Source organism: Ovis aries, chromosome 25 (genome assembly GCF_016772045.2).
Source record: "Ovis aries strain OAR_USU_Benz2616 breed Rambouillet chromosome 25, ARS-UI_Ramb_v3.0, whole genome shotgun sequence".
Lineage (NCBI taxonomy): Eukaryota > Metazoa > Chordata > Mammalia > Artiodactyla > Bovidae > Ovis > Ovis aries.
The window spans coordinates 3,539,161-3,556,189 of record NC_056078.1 but is presented as its reverse complement, the minus strand read 5'-3'; the positions used below and the strand labels follow the sequence as shown (position 1 = coordinate 3,556,189).

Below are 17,029 nucleotides of genomic sequence, written 5' to 3'. Positions count from 1 at the left end.
ACAGTCCAACTCTCACATCCATACATGACCACTGGAAAAACCATAGCCTTGACTATATGGACCTTTGTTGGCAAAGCAGTGTCTCTACTTTTAAATATGCTATCTAGGTTGGTCATAATAGATAGGAACCAACTTAATAATTTTTCATTGGCCAAAATGGGACAATTTAATAATCAAAAATAATAATTAAAGCAATTCAAATATATGAAAATCAGTGCATTCACAATAATATGTAAAAGCCCTGATTTGTCACAACTGGAAGTTGCTAGAACACCAGTTCATGATTCTGAAAATTGATAAATAAAAAACAATCATTGATTCTATCTTCCGTCTACAAATTGTTTTCAGGGCAACCAAAAAAAATGATGAAAAAGTTCTCTATGGTAGGATTTTAGGTAGCAAATTCAGAAGGAATGATAGACCTAGAAATGCTTTTTTTTAACTTCTAAAGAAATGTTGACAAAATGTGGTCCACTAGAGAAGGGAATGGCAAACCACTTCACTATTTTTGCCTGAGAATCTCATGAACAGTATGAAAAGGCAAAAAGATATGACACTGAAAAATGAACTCCCCCAGGTCAGTAGGTGCCCAATATGCTATTTCAGAAGAGTGAGAAACAACTGCAAAAAGAATGAAGAGACAGAGCCAAAGTGAAAACAACACCCAGTTGTGGATGCGACTGGTGATGGAAGTAAAGTCTGATGTTATAAGGAAGAATATTGCATAGGAACCTGGAATGTTATGTCCATGAATCAAGATGAATTGGAAGTGGTCAAACAGGAGATGGCAAGAGATACAAAGGGAACACATTTCATGCAAAGATGGGCACAATAAAGGACCGAAATGGTATAGACCTAACAGAAGCAGAAGATATTAAGAAGAGGTGGCAAGAGTACACAGAAGAACTACACAAGAAAGATCTTCATGACCCAGATAACCATGATGGTGTGATCACTCACCTAGAGCCAGGCATCCTGGAATGCGAAGTCAAGTGGCCCTTAGGAAGCATTCATATTTTAGGAATCAGCGAACTAAAATGGACTGGAATGGGTGAATTTAACTCAGATGACCATTATATCTACTACTGCAGGCAGGAATCCCTTAGAAGAAATGGAGTAGCCCTCATAGTCAACAAAGAGTCAAAAATGCAGTACTTGGATGCAATCTCAAAAACAACAGAATGACCTCTGTTCATTTCCAAGGCAAACCATTCAATATCACGGCAATCCAAGTCTCTGTGCCAACTAATAATGCCAAAGAAGCTGAAGTTGAATGGTTCTATGAAGACCTACAAGACCTTCTAATACCAAAAACAGATTTCCTTTTCATTACAGGGGACTGGAATGAAACAGTAGGAAGTCAAGAGACACATGCAGTAATAAGCAAGTTTGGCCTTGGAGTTCAAAATGAAGCAGGTCAAAGGTTAACAGAGCTTTGCCAAGAAAATGCACTGGTCATAGGAAACACCCTCTTCCAACAACCCAAGAATCAACTCTACACATGGACATCACCACATGGTCAATACCAAAATCAGATTGATTATATTCTTTGCAGCTGAAGATGAATAAGTCTCTACAGTTAGCAAAAACAAGACCGGGAGCTGACTGTGGCTCAGATCATAAACTCCTTATTGCCAAATTCAGACTTAAATTGAAGAAAGTAGGGAAAACCACTAGACCATTCAGGTATGACCTAAATCAAATCCCTTATGATTATACAGTGGAAGTGACAACTAGATTCAAGGGTTAAATCTGATAGATAGAGTACCTGAAGAACTATGGATGGAGATTCGTGACATTGGACAGGAGGTAGTGATCAAGACCATCCCAAGAAAGAGAAATGCAAAAAGGCAAAATGGGGTTGTCTGAGGATGCCTTACAAATAGCTGTGAAAAGATGAGAAGCAAAAGTCAAGGCAGAAAAGGAGGTTGAAAAGGAGATATACCCATCTGAATGTAGAGTTCCAAAGAATAGCACGGAGAGATAAAAAAGCCTTCCTCAGTGAGCAATGCAAAGAAATAGAGGAAAACAATAGAACGGGAAAGACTAGAGATCTCTTCAAGAAAATTAGAGATACCAAGGGAACATTTCATGCAAAGATGGGCACAATAACAGACAGAAATGGTATGGACCTAACAGAAGCAGAAGATGTTAAGAAGAGGTGGCAAGAGTACACAGAAGAACTATACAAGAAAGATCTTCATGTCCCAGATAACCATGATGGTGTGATCACTCACCTAGAGCCAGACATCCTGGAATGTGAAGTCAAGTGGGCCTTAGGAAGTATCACTACCGACAAAGCTAGTGGAGGTGATGGAATTCCAGTTGAGCTATTTCAAATCCTAAAAAGATGATGCTGTGAAAGTGCTGCACTCAATATGCCAGCAAATTTGGAAAACTCAGCAGTGGCCACAGGACTGGAAAAGGTCAATTTTCATTCCAATCCCAAAGAAAGGCACTGCCAAAGAATGTTCAAACTATCACAGAACTTCATTCAACCCATGTGCTAGCAAAGTAATGCTCAAAATTCTCCAAACCAGGCTTCAACAGTACATGATCTGTGAACTTCCAGATGTTCAAGCTGGATTTAGAAAAGGCAGAGAAACCAGAGATCAAATTGCCAACATCCAGTGGATAATAGAAAAAAAGTAAGAGAGTTCCAGAAAAACCATCTACTTCTGCTTTATTGATTACCCCAAAGACTTTGACTCTGTGAATCACAAAAAACTGTGGAAAATTCTTTGAGAGATGAGAATACTAGACCACCAGACCTGCCTCCTGAGAAATCTGTATGCAGGTCAAGAAGCAATAGTTAGAAATGGACATGGAAAAACGGATTGGTTCCAAATTGGGAAAGGAGTACGTTAAGGGTGTATATTGTCACCCTGCTTATTCAACTAATATGCAGAGTACATCAGGCGAAACACTGGGCTGGATGAAGCACTAGATGGAATCAAGATTTGCGGGAGAAATATCAGTAACCTCAGATACTGAGATGATACCACCACTATGACAGAAAATTAAGAAGAACTAAAGAGTGTCTTGATGAAAGTGAAAGAGGAGAGTGAAAAGTTGGCTTAAAATTCAACATTCAAAAAACTAAGATCATGGCATCTGGTCCCATCACTTCATGGCAGATGGGGAAAAAGGAGAAACAGTGAGAGACTATTTTCTTGGGCTCCAAAATCACTGCAGATGGTAACTGAAGACATGAAATTAAAAGACGCTTGCTCCTTGGAAGAAATGCTATGACCAACCTAGACAGCATATTAAAAAGCAGAGACATAACCTTTGCTGACAAAGGTTCGTCTAGCCAAAGCTATAGTTTTTCCAGTAGTCATGTATGGATGTGAGAGTTGGACTATAAAGAAAGCTGAGCACCGAAGAATTGATGCTTTTGAACTGTGGGGTTGGAGAAGACTCTTGAGAGTCCCTTGGACTGCAAGAAGATCCAAACAGTCAACCCTAAAGGAAATTAATCCTGAATATTAATTGGAAGGACTGATGCTGAAGCTGAAATTCCAATACTTTGGCCTCTCATGCAAAGAACTGACTCATTGGAAAAGACCCTGATGCTGGGAAAGAGTAAGGCAGGAGGAGAAGCGGATGACAGGGGATGAGTGGTTGGTTGGCATCATCGACTTGATGGACATCAGTTTGAGCAGGCTCTGGGAGTTGATGACAGACAAAGAAGCTTGGCGTGTTGCAGTCCATGGGGTCGCAAAGAGTTGGACATGACTGAGTGACTGAACTGAACTGAACTGAAAGAAATAGTGGATCTATTTACAATTATGAATTGCTAAAACAGGTGAAAAGTTGATGAAAAATATTCTAAGTAGGAATGAAGCTGGTATCATTTAAACCCATGAACCATATTTCATCCTGAAATATGAAACTATCAGACATCGTGTTTCTAAGATGTGATGAAATAGGAAATACACACCAAGCACTATGAAGTATTCTTACATAAAATATAGAGCCTAAATTTAATAAAAATACCAGATCTAACTATCTAAAAAAAAAAATAAGAGGAATATCATAAGGAAGCAATCAGCTGTAAATTCAGGGAATATTCTACAGTGCAAGTGTTATTATTTCTCCAGTGAATTAATGGTATAGGAAAAAATGGCAGGGTAGTAGTTAAATTGAGCAAAAGGGACTTAAGACATGACAGTCAAGTGCAAGGTGTAAACTCTGCTTAGCTCTTAAATAAGATAAAGCAACGGTAGAGAGAATCTGTGAGACAATCATACGAATTCTAATATTTCCTGGATAATGGGTAGTATGTGGAGATTTTCTTAATTTTGGTGAGTCTGATAATGGTATGGGGATATGATTTTATTTAAGTCCTTATTGGACATGCATACTGAAATTGAGTATGCTTTATAATACTTTAGCAAAAAAAAAAAAGGATAAAATTGGAAAATACTATGAATTAAATGCCAACAAATTGCACAACTAGAAAAAATGGACAAATTCCTAGAAACTGACAACCTACCAAGACTGAATCACGGAGAAATAGAATATTTGAACAGACTGATTATTTGTAAGGAGACTGAAACAGTAAGCCAAAACCTCCCACCAAACAAAAGTCTAGGATGACAGCTCCCTGGTATATTCCAACAAGCACTTAAATAAGACTTATTACCCATCCTTCTCAAACTCTTCAAAAAAAATGAAGAGGAAGGAACACTTTCAAACTCATTTTATGAAGCTAAGCAAAAACCAGACAAGGATACCACACAAAAAAGAAAATTCAAGACCAATATCCCTGATGAACATAGATGCAAAATCCTCAACAAAATTCATCAATACATTAAAAGTATACATCATGATCAAGTGAGATTTATTCCATGGATGCAAGGATGGTTCACTGTCCACAAATTAATCAATGTGATACATTATATTAACAAAATGAAGGATAAAACCCATGAAATCAGATCAGTAGATGCAGAAAAAGCTTTTGACAAAATTCAACATCCATTCGTGATAAAAACTCTCAACAAACTGGGTAGAAAGGGAAACATACATCAACATAATAAAGGCTTACATGAGAAGCCCACAGCTAACCAGTCAATCCTAAAGGAATTCAACCCTGAATATTCATTGGCAGGACTGTTGCTGAAGCTGAAGCTCCAGTACTTTGGCTACCTGATGCAAAGAGTTGACTCACTGGAAAAGACCTTGATGTTGGGAAGGATTGAAGGCAGGAGGAGAAGGGGGAAACAGAAGATGAGATGATTGGATGGTATCACTGACTCAGTGGACATGAATTTGAGCAAATACTGGGAGATAGTGATGGACAAGGAAGCCTGGCATGCTGCAGTCCGTGGGGTCACAAAGAGTCAGATGTGACTTAGCGACTGAACAGCAACAGTAGCAGCTAGCATCATACTCAGTGGTGAAAAGTAGAAAGCTTTTCTTCTAAGATCAGAGACAAAAGAAGAATGCTCACTCTCATCACTTTCATTCAGCAGAGCATTGGAAGTCCTAGCCACAGTAACTGGGCAAGAAAAAGAAAAGGAATCCAAACCACAGAAGAGTTCTCTATTTGCAGACAACATGATATTATGTATATAGAAAACTCTGAAGACTCCACCAAATAACTATTAGAACTAAGAAATGAATTCAGTGAAGTTTCAGGATACAAGATCTGTATATATATATGTATATAAAAGATATATATGTTTGTTTCTATACACCAATAACAAACTATCAGAAAGAGAAGTTAAGAAAACAGTGCCATTTGAAACTGCATCGAAAAGAATAAATGCTTAGGAATAAATTTAACCAGGAGGTGAAAGACTTATACACTGAAAATGATAAGATATTGATGAAAGAGACTGAAGGAGATACAAATAAGTAGAAACATGTTCCATGCTCATGAATTGGAAGAATCAGTATTTTCAAAATGTCCATACAACCCAAAACATTCTGCAGATTCAATGTAATCTCTATCAAAATTCCCATGGCATTTTCCCACTAAATGCTATTTGGTCACTCACTTGTGTCACTTGGTGTCCCCATGGACTGCAGCACGCCAGGCTTCCTTGTCCTTCACTATCTCCCAGAGTTTGCTCAAACTCATGTCCATGGAATCAGTGATGCCATCCAATCATCCCCTTCTTTCCCTGCCTTCAATCTTTCCCAGCATCAGGGTCTTTTCCAATGAGTCAGTTCTTTGCATCAGGTGGCTGAAGTATTGGAGCTTCAGCTTTAGCATCAGTCGTTCCAATGAATATTCAGGATTGATTTCCTTTAGAATTCATTGGTTTGATCTCCTTGCAGTCCAAGGGACTTTCGAGAGTCTTCTCCAGAACCACAATTCCAAAGCATTAATTCTTCAGCGCTCAGCCTTCTTTATGGTCCAACTCTCACATCTATGCATGACTACTGGAAAAATCATAGCTTTGACTGGACTTTTGCTGACAAAGTGATGTCTCTGTTTTTTAACATGCTGTCTAAGTTTATCATAGCTTTTCTACTAAGGAGCAAGCGTCTTTTAATTTCATGGCTGCAGTCACCATCCACAGCGGGCCCAAGAAAATAAAGTCTGTTACTGTTTCCATTTTTTCCCCAGTCTATTTGCCATAAAGTGATGGGACCAGATGCCATGATCTTAGTTGTTTGAATGTAGAGTTTTAAGCCAACTTTTCAGTCTTCTCTTTCACTTTCAAGAGGCTATTTAGTTCTTCTTCACTTTCTGCCATAACGGTGGTGTCATCTGCATTATCTGAGGTTACTGATATGTCTCCTGGCAATCTTGATTTCAGCCTGAGCTTCATCCAGCCTGGCATTTCACATGATGCACTCTGCAGTTATAAGTCACCGTGTAGGAGGTTGCCTTTAGGCCCACTATTGAGCCACCAGGTGGGAGATATACCAACTGCAGCACCATTACACCAAAGCAGTTCTCACATTGTTGTGAAAGTTCTAGGCTTCCCAACCTGGATATCTGACAAAGGGACTGGGAAGCCCCTGGGAATCTGACTTTGAAGGTCAGTGGGATTTGACCTCGGAACTTCCACAGGACTGGGGAAACAGAGACTCTTGGAGGGCACAAACAAAACCCCTTGTGCACCAGGACCCAGGAGAAAGGAGCAGTGACTCCACAGGAGACTTCCATAGAAACAGAAAAAAACAAATCTAAAATTTGTGTGGAACCACAAAAGACCCTGAATAACCAAAGTAATTCTGAGAAAGAAGAAAAGTTGGAGACATCACACTTTCTGATTTCAAACTATATTGCAAAGCTATAGTAAGCACCACCAACCAAAAAACAAACAGACCTTGAGTGAAGGGGTCAAAAGGTAAAAGGAAAACAGATCTTTTCCCTGAAATGTGAAACTGTAGTCAATTTAAGTGTATATCCTTGGGTTAGTCGTTCAGTTGCACAAAGATTGAATTTTCTCTTATGTAAAATGAAAGTCCTAACAACATCGAGAGCATCAAATGAGAATTGGTACGTGCAAGACCTTTGTGAAGTGTAAAAAACATTAAGACTAGGGGGGTGTTTATTTACACAAGCTTTTGTATATACACATTTTGTAAGAGAAACGGGATTTCAGATGATCTTTGCTGAGTGAGTAGGAGTTAGATTTGCAGAAAAGAGGAGATCAGTCAGCTGTGGGGAAATGGTATGATATAATAAAGAGTAATTTTTAAAAAAGAATGAGCTGAGAAAATATTTTAATAAAATAAAATAATGACTAAATATTAATAAGAAGGTATGTAATGGAGGAAAAATCTTAAACTATGACTACTTTTGCCTCCTGAAGGTGGAGGAAGAGTGTGTAAATACCATATGAGTAGGAATATAAATCCCATATCATTTTCTTCCACATGAGAGGGTGAAATTTCAAGTTCATCCAGTTCTGGGCTATTCAAGAGAAAGTACCCGAGTATACTGCCTTAGAGATAATGTTAGTGAGCAGCCTGATATCTGAAGGCCAGCCCAGAGCACAGGGATTAAGCTATATAACAAGAAAATTCAGTTTCCTGCAGAGTTTAGTGTGAAGGGTACCCTAAAATGGAGTAGCCAAAACAATGTGAAAAGACTCCCAAGGAGGAACAGAAGAAAAAGAACTTTAAAAAGAGTTGAGGGTTTTTTTTTTTAATATAAATGTATTTATTTTAATTGGAGGCTAATTACTTTACAATATTGTATTGGTTTTGCCATATATCAACATGAATCCACCACGGGTGTACACGTGTTCCCCATCCTGACCTCTCCCTCCCATCTCCCTCCCCATACCATCCCTCTGGGTCATCCCAGTGCACCAGCCCCAAGCATCCTGTATCATGCATCGAGCCTGGTCTGGCGATTCATTTCACATGATATTATACATGTTTCAATGCCATTCTCCCAAATCGTCCCACCCTTCCACTCTCCCACAGAGTCCAAAAGTAATCGAGGGTCTTTTCAGAGCAGAAGAAACAGAACAGGGAAAAGAGTGAGAACTTTAGATTTATGAGAGCAGAAATTCAGAGTCAGGGATGGCCGTCAGAATGAAAACTGTACTCCCCTTGTCCAACCTGCCCCATCTTTTTGCTCCTGCTCAGAGATTTGCAGACCCCTAGGGAGGGAACTGGACCTCCCATTTGATGTGGGTAGGTCTATCAAGCCTATTTAAATAAGAATGTCTCCTGACAAAGAGATGGGATCAGGGAAAATGTATATAAAAGATGAAAAATACACACAAACATACGGTATTAGCATAAAAACAGACACATAGGTCAAAGGAATAGAACAGAAAGCCTAGAAATAAACCCACATATATGGTCAATTGATTTATGACAAGGGAATCAAGAATATATAATGGGGAGAAGATAGTCTCTTTAATAAATTGTGTTGGGAAAATTAGACACATACAAAAGAATGAAACAGGACTCCTATCTTACACCACACCCAAAATCAGCTCAAATTGGATTAAAAACTTGAATGTAATACCTGAAGCCATAAAACTCCCAGAAGAAAATATGGCAGGGGGCGTTCTCTGACATTTGTCTTGGCAGTGATTTTTTGGATTTAACACCAAAAACAAAGGCGACGAAACCAAAGTAACACATGGGACTGCATGTGTTACTAAAAAGATCTGTACAGCAAAAGAAACCATGACAAAATAAAAAGGCATTCTACAGAATGGGAGAAAATATTTGCAAATCATGTATCTGATACACTATATATATTACAGAGAAAGAATAAACAATTCAACTAAAAAGTGGGCAGAGGGTCTGAATAGCCATTTTCCCAAAGAAGACATACAGTTGGTCACAGGTATATGAAAAGGTGCCCAACATCACTGATCATCAGGGAAATGTAAATCAAAAGCACCACGAAATATCATCTCACATCTGTTAGAATGGCTGTTATCAGAGACAAGAAAGGCGTGTTGGCGAGAATATGATAAGAAGAAACCCTTTTGTGCACTTTTCATGGGGATATAAATTGGTGCAGCCACTGTGAAAAACTGTATGGTGGTTCCTCAAAAAAAAAAAAGTAGAATTTACAAATGATCTAGCAATTACGGTTCCATTGACAGATAAATGATGAAGACAATGTGATGTGTAACTATAAATATATATATGTGAATATTATTCATCCATAAAAATAAAGTTTATTTTGCCTTTTGCAATAACATTGATAGACTGCAAGAGCATTATCCTGAGTGAAATGTCAGAGAAGGACAAATACTGTATGATTCCACTTGTATGTGATTGCTAAAAAACTAAAATAAAAAACTGACTCATAGATACCAAGAAAAGATTAACGGTTGCCAGAGGCGGTAGGTAGAGGGTAGGTGAAATGGTCCAAAGGTATAAACTTTCAGTTACACATAAGTAAGTCTTGGAGCTCTAATGTACAGAATAGTGTCTATAGCTAACAACACTGTATTGCAGGTTTAAAAGTTGGTAAGAGAGTAGATCTTAAGAGTTCTCATCACACACACAAAAAAAATTGTAATTGTGTGAGATGATGACTGTTAGCTAAACTTACTGTGGTAATTGTTTCACAAAATATACATATTAAGTCATTATACTGTACATCTAAAGTGAATACAATTATCATATATCAATTATAACTCAAAAAAATAAATTTAAATAAAAAGGTAAAATGAGGGAATTCCCTGGCAGTCCAGTGGTTAGGACTCCATACTTTCACGGCCACAGTTCAATCCCTGGTCAGGGAAACAAGGTCTCCCAAGCCACACGGTACAGCCCTCTCCGCAAAATAAAAGGCAAGATAGGGAGGCCACAAGAGTATAAAAATGTTGATAATTGGGAAGTTGATAATTATTGACCTAATTAGGACTGAGATTGATTATACTATTATCTCTATTTTGGTGTATGTTTACATTTTTCTACAAAAAAGTTAAAGAAAAAATGGAGCTGTTTTTAACCTGGGATGGTGTAAGTTACTGATTGGGACTACATTAAAAGATGGTTCAGCATTAAGGCAGTGTTTGATAACAGCAAAAAACACAACTCACAGTGTAATTACATTAACTGATTATATTTACTCATATTATGTAAATAAATAAGTGAATGAAAGTGAAAATCACTCAGTTGTGTTGAACTCTTTGCGACCCCCTTTGGAATTCTCCAGGCCAGAATACTAGAGTGGGTAGTCTTTCCCTTCTCTGGGAGATCTTCCCAACCCAGGGATTGAACCCAGGTCTCCTGCATTGCAGGAGAATTATAAACCATTATAATGAGCAATGGTTGTAAAGTTTCATGTTATATTTCTTGAGATGAGATGATTGATTATTAACTGGATTAGTGGGTAAGTTTTAAACCATTAGCTGATAAAGTGGGTGATAGATAAAATTTCCTACATATACAGAAAGTCTATCTAAGTATTTTATTTTCATAAGGAAACAAGCTCTTTGAACAGTAAAGCTGGTTCAACTACGTGGGAAAGCACATAGCTCATGTGTGCCACTGGCAGAACCCCCAGTACAGGGAAGAGCAGGTGCTGTTTTCCAACAACACCTCCTTGTGTGTGTCCCGATACTATAGTTAGAAAATGGCTCAAATTTTTAGCTGCTTTTCCCAGAACTCAAAGATCGCTTTCCTGTTTATCTTGGTGGGATGCCTATATTATACTTGTGATTTTTCTGCTCTCTGTAACCTATTAAAACAAGATTGTCACAGATGGGAAAATAAGAGGTCATTAGTTAATAATCAGATGCTTGATTTCCTGAGCAGAAAAGACACTCTCTTGTGCATTTTAAACATTTTTAAAGGAGACATAGGACTAGTCCCTTGACGATAAAGCCTGTTCACTGGGTTTTCCTTGAGTCAACACAGTCGCTCTAAATTCATTTCCTCACTTAACTCTGTCCTTTGCATTTAACCTCAGCTCTTTTTTTTTTTTTTTTTGGAAGGTTCTTGTCAGTTTATAGAGGTTACTGCTTTATAGTTTCAGTAAACATTGCCAGAACACAGGAAAACCAAAGAAGTGTTGGTCCAAGTTGGTCTGATATCCGTGATGACAGCAGTTCTACTTTTTTAATTCTTTCTTCAATTTTGAGAGCAGTTGATTTTGATTAGGTTGGGGGAAGGGAATGAGTTGTACCAATTCCTGGCTTGGGGAGACACAAACTTTTGTTCTCCCCGAAGTAATAGGTAACACTCCTAGCGCTACTGTCTCATTGCCTTACTCGTTTCATTTTCTATAAATGGACATAAGAATAGTCCTCATCTCATGGTGATTATAAAGATTAAATGAGCTAATATTTGTAAAATGCTTAGAACAGAGACTTCGGCACAAAGTACCCTCTATAGGGTTTATAACATACATCCCTGCACGGCAGTGTAGATCTTCTCTATAATATTTAAATGACAACAGCTACATTGTTAGGAGTTCCAGGATCTCCTTGGTGAACCGGTCATTCACTGGCTATTGCATGGTGGGCAGATGGTTTGGTGAAACTTCACTAATTTGGAATGAGTTCACAGATGATTAAACCTGAATAAGTGAAAACTCTGAAATCACTGATCTTTGCAAATATTTGAAACATTTTATATTCATTCTACTCATGGAAACGTTGAGTGTCACCTCTGACTAAGTATCAACATACATACATGTTTACCAACATACATACATACTAAACATACATGTTTAGTTTGTGATTTTGTATACTTAACTGGAACACAATGAAAGCTAATAAAGGTTTTGATACGGACAGCTATTAAGTAGATATCAGTGAATTACATGAAAAAAAAAAAAAAGCACAGAGATGTAAATACACTTCTTTGAATGCCATAGACCTAAAGAGGAAGTTTCAAAGATATAGCTGGACTACTTCTAATATCTACAAAAAATTAAATTTAGAAGAATCGAAGTCTTTGTAGAATAACTGTATCTTAGTAATAGTTAAGAATCAGTTATTATTATGAAAAAGGAAGTCAAAGAAGTTGTAGATTTCACTTGTATTGAAATTACTTTTTATTTTTATAATTCACGTACATCAAAATGTTTTAAAAGCTAACTTTTAAAAGCCATTTTTAAGACTTGCTAAATTAATCTATTTGAAATCTTGATCAGTGCAATGGGCAGGGCTCTGCTTAGTTGCTCAGTCATCTCCAACTCTGCGACCCCATGGACTGTAGCCCACCAGGCTCCTCTGTCCATGGGATTCTCCAGGCAAGAATACTGGAGTGGGTTAACATGCCCTCCTCCAGGGGATCTTTCCCACCTAGGGATCGAACCCAGGTCTCCCATGTTGCAGGCAGAGTCTTTACCATCTGAGCAATTCCTTTTTCTTTTTTCCCATCCCACCCTACCCAGATCTCTCTCTTAAGGCATTTACTCTGAACTCCAGGTTGTCATTATTTGCTTACATTTCTGCCTCCTGCATTGAACTATATACCTCCTGAGTGTATGTATTTCACTGGTGTGACACTGGACAGTCTGACAGTCAGCATGCTCCTGGTACACTGGCAGGTTCCTCTGTACATGGAATTCTCCAGGCAAGAACACAGAGTGGGTAGCCATTCCCTTCTCCAGGGGCTCCTCCTGACCCAGGGATGGAACCTGGGTACCACCTGAGCCACTAGGAAAGCCCAATATACTGTTAAACAGTCTAATTAGTAATATATGAAACAACGAAAATCTCTGGGGAAAGTTGGATATACATCTGAGATAGATCCAAGTCTTGATTTTTTACAGAGTTGGATTTTTAGTTTGGTTTGGAATTTGAAGCTGTGGACAAAATACTTATTTGAGTATTCCAAACATCAAGCTAATTGGAATTACTGTCCTCTTTCACCAGATTGGATCCCCAATATACTATTTACTTACATGGCAGAATTTAATGACAGTTTTAAGTTCTGTGTAGTTGATCCAGAGTTTTTGGATTCAAACCAGTTTTTCTAAAACTATTCTGTAAAGTGAATTATAATTCCTTATGGTCTTCTGCTTTTAACCTCACACATTTCAGCTCTCGTGTTGTTAATCTCAAGGACTGCTGAAGTTACCTGCAGTCTATTCCAGTGATACACAAGTCTAACAGCATTTCCCACGTTAGCATGTGCTCAGAAAAGACTATAAAAATCTAAATCACAGCACTTTTTCTTCTAAAAATAAATGGCAGGCAGAAAGAAACACCCTTGGCTTATTTCTGGTAAGGTTTTTATGTTCTAGAAAAGAAAGAATTGTATTCATCAGCATAGCACATATTTTAATAACAGATATTTTTAAGAAGTCGTAAATGTAGCAACGCTTATTTGCCACCCCTCCTGCCGCCGCCCCCACCCACGTTTCTGGAGTCGTTGCCGCAGTTTGAGCTTAAGTGCCTGAATGTGGACACTGAAGTGAGCATTGATTATAATTAACTAGGTAGCCAAACATTTTTTCATGCGGTTTTAAACTCGGCAAGATTTCACAGGGCTTAAAAATGGTTAAAAAAAAAAATCACACTTCAGTACCTTTAAATTTGGCTCAAAATGGGCACAGGGGCTTGGGTTGACACCACACAGGTTGACACCACACATTTTTGCTTTTAACCATTCCAGGCCTGCTTGAAATACACCTTGTTTTACACCTTGTTTACAATACACCAAGGAAAAAGGAGCCTTGGAATCTTACAGAATCTGATTCCTGGATTCAGTTTCTGTTCTGCGTGACCTTGGGCAAGTTTCTTTACTTCTCTGAATTTCCGTTTCCTCCGACCCAACACGACGATGGCAACAGCCACCTTGCAACCTAGTCTGGAGCGCGCCTGGAACACACCCAGTTGGTCCCACACAAACAGCAGCCATGTTAAGGCCGCCCAGCTCCGCGGCGACTCCGCGGCCGCGCTCTGCCCAGCAGGTGTAGGCACCGCGCGGGGCGCGGGCCCTGCGGCGGCGGCGCGGCCCCCACCCTTCCGCCGCTCGCGGGCCTGCCGCTCCGCGTCCCCAGCCCGCTTGGGGCGGGGTCGGCGGGGCCGGTGGGGGGCGCCGGAGGCGGCTCTGAGGCCCGGCTGGCCGAGTGCGGGAGCGCGGAGGCGGGCCCGGCGCCGCCCGGGCCCAGGCGCGAACGCGCGGCGGCGGCCCCTTCGGCCCTCCCCTCGCCCTGCCCCGCCCCCCGCCCGCCCGGGTCGGCGCGGGGCCGTGGTGTACGTGCAGAGCGCGCCGAGCGAGTGGCGCCCGCACGCCCTGCGCTGCTCCGCGGGCCGGGCCCGGCCGCCCGGAACGCTGAGGCGGCGGCGGGTCTCGCGCGCCGGGCCCGCGTGCCCGAGCGGTGGTCGCCGTCCGCCGCGCAGGCCGCGCTCCCTCAGCCCGCGGCGGCGATGAGGCGCTGAGGCGGCGGCCGGCGCTGCGCCGCGCGACCGAAGGACGAGGAAGCGGCCGGGCCGAGGGCGCGGGGCGCCGGTCTCCTGCGGCGAGGGGCGGCGGGCGCAGGGCGCAGTGACGGCCCCTGCCGCTCCGCCCGCTCCCCGGCCCCAGGCTAGGCCGTCCGGCCGCCACCCCTCCTGCTCGGCCGCCGCCTCCACTGCCGCCGCCGTCGCCGCCATGGCCAATGACAGCGGCGGGCCCGGCGGGCCGAGCCCGAGCGAGCGAGACCGGCAGTACTGCGAGCTGTGCGGGAAGATGGAGAACCTGCTGCGCTGTAGCCGCTGCCGCAGCTCCTTCTACTGCAGCAAGGAGCACCAGCGCCAGGACTGGAAGAAGCACAAGCTTGTGTGCCAGGTCGGCGAGACCGTTCCTGCCCCCGGAACGGGCCAACAGCAGCAGCCGGGCCCCGCGCCGCCGCCCCGGGCCGCCGGAGCCGGGGAGGCCAGGAAGGCGGCGCCGCGCCGGGATCGAGCCGTCGAGGCCGCGGGCCCGCGGGCCTCCGGAGACGCGGCCAAGGCGAAGGCGAAGGCCAAGCCCACGGCCGAGCCCGCGGCCGCCGCGTCCCCGCCCCGCGCGGCCCCGGGTGGTCAGGGTAGGGTAGCGGCGGCCGCCGAGGCGGAGCCCGCGAAGGAGGAGCCGCTGGCCGGCCGGTTGCTGTACGATGAGAAGGCGAACCTGTACCCGCCAAGTAACGCGCCGGGCGAGGGGCTGAGCCACGGCGGCGGCCTGCGGCCCAACGGGCAGACCAAGCCGCTGCCGGCACTGAAGCTGGCGCTGGAGTACATCGTGCCCTGCATGAACAAGCACGGCATCTGCGTGGTGGACGACTTCCTGGGCAAGGAGACCGGGCAGCAGATCGGCGACGAGGTGCGCGCCCTGCACGACACCGGCAAGTTCACGGACGGGCAGCTGGTCAGCCAGAAGAGCGACTCGTCCAAGGACATCCGAGGCGATAAGATCACCTGGATCGAGGGCAAGGAGCCCGGCTGCGAAACCATCGGGCTGCTTATGAACAACATGGACGACCTGATCCGTCACTGTAACGGGAAGCTGGGCAACTACAAAATCAATGGCCGGACGAAAGTAAGTGTGTGCTATGGGTGGGCGCGGGGCGAGGAACGCGGTTTGTGTGTGTAAAAGGGATTTCCTTCTTGTGCAGCAACCCGTGGAGAAAACGGATATCATCCACCTACTACCGGTTCACGCACTTTGTCTAATTGTCTGGTCTTCTGGCTAAATTTAGGCTCCCCTTGAACGCTGCTGTTTTGTCTCGTCCATTACACTGTTTTAGTCGCTTCAAACGTCGCAGGAGTTGTAGCCGCGCGATGGGGATTATCGGAGTGCAACCCAGAGCAAGTGCTGGGTTCTGCCTCAGGCTGGTGTTTGCATCGGCTCTTCAAGACCCCATGCTCTTTGAACCACTCATCAGACTCTGGCTTACCCAGTCCAGGGTTGTGTGTTTAGTTAAGAATCTGCCAGCTGACCACAAAAAGGTACATTTAAAAATAAGCATGTAGGCCAAAGACTCCTTGCATTTAGGAAGAGCTTGGCTCCTCCCCTCCCCCTCTTAGAGCTCGCATCCATCTCCCTGTCCCTACTGCTTTGAAACCCTTTACTAAACAGGAGAAGAAGTATTTCCGTTTTCAGACCTCTCTGTGTAGGTAGGTTACATTTTTAGCATAGGTTTCCGTTATTTGCTTTTGTTAGTATAATCCCTCTGTTGAAAAAGAACTGTTTAGCTTTCTGGAAAAAAATACGGAATTGGATCATGAGGGAGGGCTCACTCTAACGTCTCAATTTGATGAAATCTCTTTGTTTTCTCTTTACTATTGTAGATTTTTCCCTAACAGATTCTTTGATTCCTACCTGGTCTAATCCCTCTTCCCTCCTCAGTGTGGTAAATGATAAACTCTTTCCTTCTTTATACTCTCTTTCCGTTTGACTTCCCAGATCTTAGTCTTTTCTTTGTATCCAGTTCCACTCCAGGCCACTCTACTCCACCTTCTTCCACCATCCATCTCTGTCCGATATTGTGAGTTTGAGGAGACTGTTTACAGAGGCCATCACGCGTGGGTGTTTATACACGGACACTGAATCTTCCCAGTAGTTCTTTTGTGTGTGTCACACCGTAGGTTTTGGCAGTCGTTATGAGTGACTCAAGGCTGGGCACAGGCAATAGGGAAAGTTCTAAACATGAAAATCCGGT

The 17,029-nt window shown here is 42.4% G+C and overlaps 1 protein-coding gene across 2 annotated transcripts in view; it reads left to right on the top strand.

The window, feature by feature from the left end:
• Positions 1–14,611: 14,611 nt before the first annotated feature.
• EGLN1 (egl-9 family hypoxia inducible factor 1) overlaps positions 14,612–17,029 on the top strand; it is a 49,417-nt gene continuing 46,999 nt past the window's right edge. For both annotated transcript variants that reach the window (XM_027962458.2, XM_042241160.1), the window contains exon 1: positions 14,612–15,906. In XM_027962458.2, the coding sequence (XP_027818259.1) occupies positions 15,001–15,906 (906 nt within the window). In that variant the 5' untranslated portion in view covers positions 14,612–15,000. The remainder of the gene's footprint in view (positions 15,907–17,029) is intronic.